Below are 10,636 nucleotides of genomic sequence, written 5' to 3'. Positions count from 1 at the left end.
CTGGCTACCTTCACCATCACCGTCACCAGCGCCTTTTTCGAACTCCAAGTCCTCGTCGGCGTCGAGCGCAGAGAATCTCTGGCCGAGAACGAGAGTGAGAGGAATTCCGAGCAAGACGCTTTCTGAAATGCAGTCCCAGAGGATTTATTTTTTTGGGCGTACGTTCCCAGATTTCTTAGAGAGAAAGAACCCAATTTAGAATGATAGGACATCAAGGAGGGATATTTAAGAACAAACCAACCACTGCTGAACATGTGGGTTTTATAAATTTAATTAAAACGATAGAAAACATAACCAATGCATGCGATTTCTATCCAACCTGTGACTTCCTTGTCGCCACGTCACACTAAAGTCGCATCCAATGACAGTAACTTCCACTAATGGCCGCGATATCGACTTAAATATTTTTGTCTTTTGAAAAAAATCCTAGAGAGGGACATATTTTTATATTTTTAAATGGTTCACGATTTTGATTGGAAAAAGAGAACCCAGTTACAGAGGCGTATTTTTTTTTATTTCCAAATTGTTCATGATTTTAATTAAAAAAAATCGATAGAGATGGAGAGGGAGAAAAAAAAAAGAACAATTGCACGGAGTAATTGGATTTTGAAAACATGAATCTTTATTAAAACTACTTTTATTTTTATGAAATTTACTTAAAATTTAAAAAATATTTTTGAAAAACAAAAAATAGAAAACAAATATGGTTATATGGTTAGAATTAAATCAAATCAACCCAACCATAAAATAGATTTAATAATTAATGATTGTCTGGGTTTGAATAAATTATATCCCGAACAATTAATTGAGATCTAACATCTATATTCTATGGAAAGACTTGACAAAAAATAATGATATGGCATAATTTTTAATTTTTTTAAATTTTATCATCCTAGATGTTCTATGCAATTCTATTTACAAGAACCAATGGGGCCTAAATTTCTTGTACTTGTTCCTATCCCTAATTTGTTACTCAAAACCCATAATTATTGAGAAACATACAATTATATTAACATTACCAAACAGGCTTCCTAAGTAGGTGATGACAGATGACATGAGCTTGAGTAGAGCTTAATAATAATTGCATAATTGTCCGATGGTGAGTTGATGGAACAAAAATTTCTTCTATACACAATCCTGAATCCCCCACTTTGATCACATAATATCACAGATATCAGAATCAAAAAAGTTTGTCACACCTTCCCTCCACATTTTTATCACATAGACAGACACTAAAAAGACATGTAATGCTTCATCATTAGAGAACTCCATTTTATGCCTAAAACCGAAAATCTTCCATGTATTGTCATTGTATCTTCAAACAGGAAGCAATCTCTCCATAAATACACTTGTTCCAGGCTAGCCTTTTCGTCTCTGTGCCAGTCATTTTCGTCCCCAAAGCATGAAGGAAAATCTACTTCCCAACCCAAAATCTGCAAACAAATCTTCCCTTAGACATCCAGTATAAGCATTGTTGCTTATATTTTCAAGAACAGAAAACCAAAACTGAAATCATTGTCTCGCTATCTTTTATTTGCTTAAAAACTTTCTTATCAGTCACCATGTAAGCCCTCTAAAATCTCAATAGAAGCAAGCATCTTACCATTGCTGGTTTTTCCTGAACTCTGTAAGCACTGGGTATATGTTCTCAAATGCTGTATACGTCTCCTCCCTCACCTGAACAATTCAAAGTACAGAACGTAACAGAAGAACAAATATGACTGGAGTTGAGAATTCTGTAATTCTGTTTCTGAGGGATATTTACAGATTGATCAAAAGTGGTCATACATAAACCATATTAAGCCCCTCTTTTACAGCATAATTGAATCTTTAAATGTTATTCAGATAGTTTATGCATAATTATGAATTAACTGAAAGCTGGAGTATGAAGGATAAAAGAGATGTTGTCCAGGTTACGTGTGTTCCAAGTTATGAACTTCACAAATTCTTCATCATGTTACCATTGTAGGAAAATTTTACACCATTACTAATCATGGCACCACCTAACAACAGTATTGGAATAACCAACACAAACAGTTACTTGCATCTTACAGGAAGTCTAAAAACATTCCCATCATGATGAAGTTAAATTAAGATTTCTTTCCAGTTTAACAGGAAACAGTTTGTATTGGAGAAAAACCAAAATGATCGAGTCAAATCGAAGCCACAAGTTAGGGAGGCTAGGCTAGACAGGCGCCTTTAATCAGGTAAAATCAAAAGGAAAGAAAAGGGGCCAATGACAAGTCTCTGGTTCCAACAATCACAGAAACGGCAATAGAGTATTACCTTAGCTCCTGTGAGAACGATTTTTCCAGAAACAAAGATGAGAAGCACAATCTTTGGTTGTTTCATCCGATAAATCAACCCAGGAAACAACTCGGGCTCATACTGACAAAGAAATGAAAATCAAGGTTTCAAAAATAAATTACACTCTCAAATATATATGAAGTTCAAGATCACAATGTAATGTTTAACCTGATAAAGAATATAGCATATTTCAATTACAATAGAGAAATTTAAACATTATAAATAATAATAACCCTCAAGCAATCTGATGAAGGGAATTTATCATACATCATTTAGAAGACGAGCCTTAGATTTTTATTTTTTTTAAGAAACCGAAAGCCTTAGTGAAATACTATCACAAACTTGATGGAACATAAAAAATAGTTCTTTGGCTAAGCCTTGGGCTCCATACAGGTAAAGAATGCAAATCAACGAATCATTTAAAAGGTTGATGAAACAGCAGCCAAATTGTATAAGATGTACGCACATTCAAGTCATGCGCCTAAGGGAATAATATATGACAATGTTAGCAGGAAAACGCTTGACTAACAAAGAGAAGAGGCAGGATTGATATGGAAATACCAAAACTAAAAGTGCACCTCCAGAATTCAACAACGAGGACATAGAAAACAACCCCATATAATACACATACAGACCAAGATGAAGATCTATTAGAGCTTACACTTGAAAAGGCACCATGCGAATATGCAAGACCCTCAAGCCTTATGGGAAATTTAACATCGCAGGAGCCAACAATATTCTGAATCTTAAAATCCTGCACCAGATTAAAAATGCATATTGCGTATATAAATACAAGAACAAACAGAGAAAATAAAAAATATTTTAATAGGTTTGGCTCAAGGCATGAATAGAAATAATTCATAAGGTTACTCAATAGTTAGTTTAAACGTGAATGGTCAAACATCTATAAGTCCGTCCAATACAATTCGCAATTCTATGCCACACAATTGGCCAAAAGGAGCATGTGTAAATATTCTCCTGTTTCTTTTAGCCACATTAAGGCATATATCTTATCTTCCATTTCTCTTGTCTTTTTTTCATTATTATGGGAGTTTTTTTTTCTATTTAAATAAATAAATAAATAAGCATCCGAATCAAATTGCAGTGCCATACAACTGGAGAGAACAGCACATACCTTAAACTTAGCAGGAAAACCAAGTTTTTGGATGATTCGGGCATACTGGAAAGTGGAATCAAGGTACAAGATCAGATTAAGAAAAGCTTCATATTAAAAGAAGGGAGTTGTTGCATGAGACGCCCAGTAACTTTTAGGTTAAAAAGAAACTTAACTCACTGAGCATTAACTGATTAGTGATTCCCAAAAGACCACTTAATACCAGATAATACATTGACCCTTAATAATGTAAATATATATCCATGCGTACACTTTTTTGACAAAAAAATGGTAATACTAAATAATACTTTCAATTATCAACTATTTTCCACACCTAAAACCTAACAACCAGATTTCAACCTCATAAAACTAATTTTTGGCCCATAATTTGAAGTTTTTGGCATATATATCATTTTTCAAGATTTAGAAAATCTTTAATCTCTAGATCATTTATAGATCATGACAACAAAGTCTGTAAGCTATAAACTTTCAGAATTCACATTAAGTCACTGGAAAACTAAATAAGGTAGAAATTAGGAAAGGGGAATAAAAAGTTTGGGTGTCTAGTTTTCCAAATAAAATTTTAAAGGTTATTTTAAGGAGTTAAGAACACCAAATTTTAACAAGAAAAAGAAATGGACTGATGACTGATGCAAGAATACTAGTTGGATTGCCCATAAAAAATTAATGAACCAAATGATAACCATCTAAGATAAACCCAAGTAGACCTTCTCAAGCTGCGTAATGTATTCTATCATCAATTTCTTAACAGTCAGTATATAGAGAGAATTTCACAACGTCTACACCAACAGAACACTAGAAAGAAATTAAATACCTTTCGTGCTGCTAATTTTGATTGTTGTTCACTCTTAGCACCAGTACAGACCTACACCACATCATACATCTGAATAGCTAGAAGAAGATATTGTGAAAGTGCAACAATCAAATTACAAGAAATAGAACCCCATCCTTATAACTAAAGTGTCCCTCAACCTAAATTCAATCTGAAAAGATTTAGTCAAGTCTGAATATATTCGAGAGGAAATGATTTTGAAACAAATAGTTGTAGAATGTGAGCTTTTGTGCAAAGAATATTCACAGACCTAAAATAAAATATAAACATTAGTTTGGGTTTATTTATATGTAAAATATCATACTGGTCATGACATGGTATCACGGAGATACAACACAGGATTATGCCCCTACTCAGAGTTGACTATGATACACAAACTTGAAGGTGATAAAATAGGAAATTTTCCCTTTGCCTGATTAAGACATCGACCTCTAGCAAACATGTCCACCTAAGCTTTTTACATGTTTGTAATTTTCCCTTATCAATTCGAACCAAAAGAAGTTACAAGTACATGACAAACATAAATATATAATAAATTATTGAAAGCAACTGCAAAATGGCAGGCCAACTCTCATCACTGGTAACTTACCATCTTTCCAGATGCAAATATCAATGCTGTGGTTTTTGGTTCCCTTATTCTCATAATAACAGCAGCAAAACGCTGACATTGAAAAAAACAATTGAAAATCTTAAAACTCAATATCAAATACAAAAGGAAACAATGTTCTACCCTCAAAATAGATTCTTGACATCCATGATGTATTTCAACAATTATTTGTATTTACTTATCATAAAACACCACTTGCCTTAGGGTTGTATTCAGCATTGCGAGCTTGGAGAGCAATGGCCTTTAGATCCAACTTGCAGTCCAAATTCACCGTTGACACAATGTTCCTAAAAACAGTATAATGCATTGTACACGCATCAGGAGACATAAATAGTACAGTACATGCATGGAGTTCAACCCATAACAAATAGACATTTGATGCCTGTCCTATATCTTTTACTTCACAAAGGGATTAAACCAAGGAACAGTATAATGCATTGTACACGCATCAGGAAACATAAATAATACAGTACATGCATGAGATTCAACCCATAAAAAATAGACATTAGATGCCTGTCCTATATCTTATGCTTTACAAAGGGAGTATTTCTAAAAAAAATTCTTCAAGAGGTTGTCTCAAAAAGGAACTCTTCAGTTCGAGCTACATTCAAAACCGGGGAAAGAAATGAAATACTAGTAATACTAACCCGACATACTATGATTTATGTTGGAGTATAATTGAAAATTGAGCAAGGAGTATAGACGATAATCTTTCTCCAGAGGTAAATTACTTTCTATATGTTTGATTTACAAAGCTTACCAGTCTATTTTTTGTCCTTTCTATAAACTTCCTTGTAGGGTAAAAATTTGAAAGTAAGCTTTTTTATGTCTTTGAATCTTTTCAGAGATTCTCTGAATTTGAAAGTTAGCTTTGCCATTTGAGGGAAAAGTCCAAAATGATTAAAAGGAACATTTGGGACCTATACTGTAGTAGTTCTTCAAATATTTTCAATTTTTAACTCACATTTTCAACATTGAGAATAATTCTTGAGGACTTCAGAAAATAATGAGATTTGTTTAAGTAAAACATAATGTAGGGATGATGGATTAAACCTTGAAGGTAATAGTGAGCTAAGCTCGGATTGACAAAAAGAGTGAGAATATATGGATCATACACATACACAAGTATCACATAGTTGCATGTTTATATCTTAGTCATCATCAGTATCACATATTTATATTAGAGATTACAATTTATTTCAGGAAGGGAGAAGCTTTCCTGACTTATTCCAGACAAGGACAATGAACATTCAACATCCTAATCTTGCTAAATTCTTAGTTTTTTATATCTATATCAATATATGTGAGAATCAACTTTATACTAATGTACTAATGAAAATTGATATATTTTTACATAAAATAACTAAACTATTCAAACTTGGCTTCAGAAGTGTATATATATCAACTCATTAAAAATTTTGGGTGGATGTAACTTATCCTTGGAACTTCGTTTCAACTTTCTCTCTTTACCAAGATCTATCTGTGTACCCTTAATGTGTGTGAGAGAGAGGGGGAGGAGAAAGATATAGTTTTACTTTCGTCCCATTGAATGTCAAATAGATCAAAACTCAAGAATGAGAATCTATTAACAGGTCAACATTAGAGGTTCATATTGAGCTTAGACGGAAAAATTAAACTACCCGCTTTTCCATAGTAAATCAATTTCCCAATGCAAATCACTTAAAAAAGACACCCCCTCCCCACCACTTAATACTGTTGAAAGGCTTTAATTTGGCCTAGACAAAAGAGTTACCATACACAATTACAAGACACGAACGGTTGGGAAAGTTGAAACTCACTGTAGGGTAGGTACAATTCCAGAAGGATGCTTTTTAAGATCGACGGGTTGGGCTCCTTCCAAGCCTTGATCTGCCATTCCTAACAAGAAATCTCTGCAACGACGGAACTCTACATGCTTAAAATTTTGATTGAAAAAATAATCAAAATAAGACAAAATAGAGGCACTAAAACCAAGCCCAAAAACAGAACAAAATCTCTTCCAATTACAAATATACCAAGACCCCATGTCCATTGATGAACAGAAAACAGTAACCCACACATCGCAGACGAAATTTCTCAACAAAAAAAAAAATATATTTATCAAATTAACGAAGTACAAGGATCATAGAACCCCACTCGACTTTGATTGATAACAAGGGAGGGATATAAAATTAAAACCCATCCTATCTCGCTCTCTCTATCTGGGTATTTAAAAACAACCCCCAAACAAGCAAATCTAAGAAAACCCAACCCAACCCTAGAGCCAGCCGAGGAATTCCAGGACTCCCGAGCAACAACAAACAAAATCAAAAGGCAGAGGGTGGCCCAGACACACAAGATCCATCGATCGCAAACGAAATAACAAAAACCAGACCTCTTGGAAAAGGGAAACCCTAGAATTCAGCGGAGAATTCCCGTCGATCCGAGAAGGGGAAATTTGTGGGGAAAATTGGAGTGATCGGGAAGAGAAAAAAGAGGTGGGGTGGAGCGGGAAGAGTTTGAAAAGCGGGATCTTTTATATCTGGGTGGGTGTTGTTTGTGTAAGAGAGAACGAAGGAGAGAGCTTTATAAATGGAGAGAGTTTTCCGAAAGAGAAGAACGAAGGAAAGAGAGAATTATGAGTTTGTGGGATCTTTGGAGCTTATGGGAAGCGGGTGGTTTCGGGATTTATCTCTTCAGCCCTCTCTTTTATCGCCTTCCCATTTTGCCCTCCTCTCTTGTGCCCCGCTTGGGGGTGTTTCTGGAATTTCGGTCCTTTTATGCCTGCTTTTACGTGGCTGTTTGCTTGGTGCGTCACTGCCCAATGGATGAGGCCCACGTGTCCACGATTTTTTATTTTTTAAAAGGAAAGTATTTCAAATATTTGTATGCGACTGTTTCTTATTAATCTAGGATTTATATATGTTTTTATTTAGATCATCTAGGATTTGGATTGGTTCTATTTCTTTTATAGATAAAATTCAGAAAATTTGACAACAAAAGCAGATGAATGCATGGAATAAGTGAGAGAGAAAATATAATAAATAGTTGTGGATTTTTTTAACAGTGATACCGGTTCACATGAGATTTTCGAAGAAATTATATTTCGTGGAGTTGAACTTTTATATTTGTAGTATGTGTTATATAGTAGATTCAATCTCTAATCTTTATCATCTGACTCCTTCTTTCGAACTTAATGTGAAGATTGAGATTCTTGTTCTTGTATTCAGATCGAAGTTCTCTATTTTCACGCCAAAACTCCCATCGACCGACCACAAAAAATTTACATTTCGTTCATCATTGCAACAACCTAAAACTTTAAAACAAAAATGGAGTATGATTCACTGCAAATAGAGGGACAATTGGAAACACAGAGTTTCAAAATCATCCAAACCCCTAGCCCATATCAACCGAAAAGGGTACAAAATAAATGAAATCAAACTTACCTCGAAGATTTGACTTCTAATAAACGATCGAAATATGAAATAGCAAGAAGATGAAAGGTATAAAGAGGGGAAAACACAAGAGGTCTCTGTTTTGTTTCAAATCTAAAAACATAAGGAAGAAAGAGGGGAAAAAGAAGACGAAAACTAAAGGTCTTTGGTGGGTTTTTTGTTTTCGCCAACGCTTACCTATCGAGGGACATAATAGTCATTTCATCTACCTTGATAGTTCAAAAATGCATTTATCGGGGTAGGAAAATTTTGAGTAAAATACATTTTTAGTCTCTGAGTTTTAAATAGTGACAGTTTGATCCCAACTTTTAGAAAATAGTTATACTTCTACATGGTCTATAAGCATAATTGACCGTCAGTTGAATAATAGAAAAGTGACATGATATTGTTAAGTAGGCAATTTTTAAATGATGTGTCAAGATTTATTATTTGTGTAAGTATCTGTATGTTTGTGTGGATCTTTTTTCCTCTTGATCTCCTCTCTCCTATCTTGTCCCTCTTTCTTCAATTCTCTTTGGATAAGTGTCGAACCACCTACGAAAGTTCTTGTTGGTTTTAGTTTCATGAATTTAGACAAATTCTCCATGTAAGTTGGCTTAAAAATCAAAGATAAATCTAGTGGATTTAGAAGCTCTGTAGTTCTATCACTACAATTTGATGGGCTCAAAGTAAAGATGTTAGAAAATTGAAGACGTGTAAGAGGAAAGGTTGCAGGAAGCAACTAAGATGAAGCCTGTAGGATTGAATGATAACACTAAAAGGGGTGAATAGAGTTGCTTAGCACTTTTTCAAAATTAAGAATAAATTCAATGTAATAAACAATTATGCAATCAATAAAAGAAGATTAACAAGAAAAAGAAACATTGAACAAAATATTTAAGTAAACCTATATGCAATCTAGCAAAATTCAAAGCTAAATACCGGATTTAAAAGAGAGAAGATAAGAGAGTGGTGACACCGAGAATTAGTGGTTCAGAAATTCCTACTCCACTCCCCAGAACTCCTTCTGGATATTTTACTGCAAGTCCCAACAAGTGCAAATCATTATAAATAGGGTGAAAAACAACAACAAATTTCCTTTGCCCTCAGAGGTGGACCAAAATCCAAAACCAAGTCGAAGTGTCATGTAAGACAAAACATGTACTAATGGTATGTCATGATTTGTGACAGTGAGTACGAATCAAGATCGCCTTTTCTGTCCGATCCTATCGCGACTTTTTTATGATATGTACGTACAACAAAACCAACGACCTTCAGATTCTTATTGTTGTTCGATCCCGTTCGAGTAATCCCTCTAACTCGCTCATCCTGAGCGATTTGATGAAATGCGCGATTCAAGGATGGAAGAAGATCTTGTGACAAAAGAGTAGTCCTCAATTGACCATAATATTCAAAACACAAACTGAGTAAAAATTGATGAAATCTATTGTCAGAACGTCATTTTTCATGTAGTTTTCCAACATGACAAGTGCACTTTCCACACTTGCAAGAGATCAAATGCTCAAATTTATCTAATTCATCTGACAAGACATTTAGTTTACTAAAATAAACATCGACAAACATATTTTTATTTTGTTCACAATGATTAATATCTCCATTAAGTTGAGAAATACGGGGCCCATTGACAATCGAGAATCTTTCATTCAAATCATATCAGGTATCATCATAATCTGATAGCATACAACGTACCTTGAGATCGATTGTATTTGTAAGCCATGAGACAAGCATGTAATGAACTATGGCCTAATCATCATTTGTCTAAGGCAGGACAACCTTAGTAATAGTCCTGTTAAGAAAACCAAACTTTCGTCAAGACGAAACTCTAATGGCAAGTGACTGTTCGTCAAGATTATTGAGATTCGATGAACAGGAATAAAGAAATCACCAAGACGACTTTGTGGCCCTAGGTAAAATGGATAGCTTATATTAGTTTTCGTGGCCACTCCCAATGGAGTTTTTGCTAGTGGAGTTTTTTCTCCATCTGTCATGATGAAATCGGCAAGGCGAACCAAAGTCAATACTAAACCAAACTTGATGAAGGACTGAATCGAACCGGCAAGGAAAATTGAACCTGACCAAAATCGAACTGATCCGAACGAACCGAACCTAAAAAAACGTACGCTGACCTTCAACAAAGAAAACCCTAATAGATGCTGCACCACATCATCAACATTTGCAACGGCGATTTCAAGACCTTCGAACAACTGCGGCGAGCCACGGCAAAACAAAATAGTCCGCGACTGGTAGAGGACGACGACAACCTGCAAAGCCCAAATATCGATAATTCAAAAACGAAGGGTGCGATGCTATACCAGTATAAT

At 34.7% G+C, this 10,636-nt stretch overlaps 1 protein-coding gene across 1 annotated transcript; it reads right to left on the bottom strand.

Annotated features, from left to right (window-relative positions):
• Positions 1 to 1,065: 1,065 nt before the first annotated feature.
• On the bottom strand, positions 1,066 to 7,534 carry LOC111016510 (TATA-box-binding protein). The gene is made up of 10 exons (XM_022291943.2): positions 7,256 to 7,534; positions 6,681 to 6,773; positions 5,081 to 5,168; positions 4,864 to 4,935; positions 4,257 to 4,307; positions 3,443 to 3,487; positions 2,969 to 3,061; positions 2,287 to 2,388; positions 1,604 to 1,677; positions 1,066 to 1,433 (listed from the first exon to the last, which is right to left on the bottom strand). Coding segments are annotated over exons 2-10 (603 nt in total). The 5' UTR covers positions 6,758 to 6,773; positions 7,256 to 7,534; the 3' UTR covers positions 1,066 to 1,432.
• Between the last annotated feature and the right edge of the window lie 3,102 nt (positions 7,535 to 10,636).

The sequence above is a fragment of the Momordica charantia genome, assembly GCF_013281855.1.
Source record: "Momordica charantia cultivar OHB3-1 chromosome 6 unlocalized genomic scaffold, Mcharantia_2.0 BLBB01000006.1, whole genome shotgun sequence".
Lineage (NCBI taxonomy): Eukaryota > Viridiplantae > Streptophyta > Magnoliopsida > Cucurbitales > Cucurbitaceae > Momordica > Momordica charantia.
This window is presented reverse-complemented; position numbering and strand designations above follow the sequence as displayed.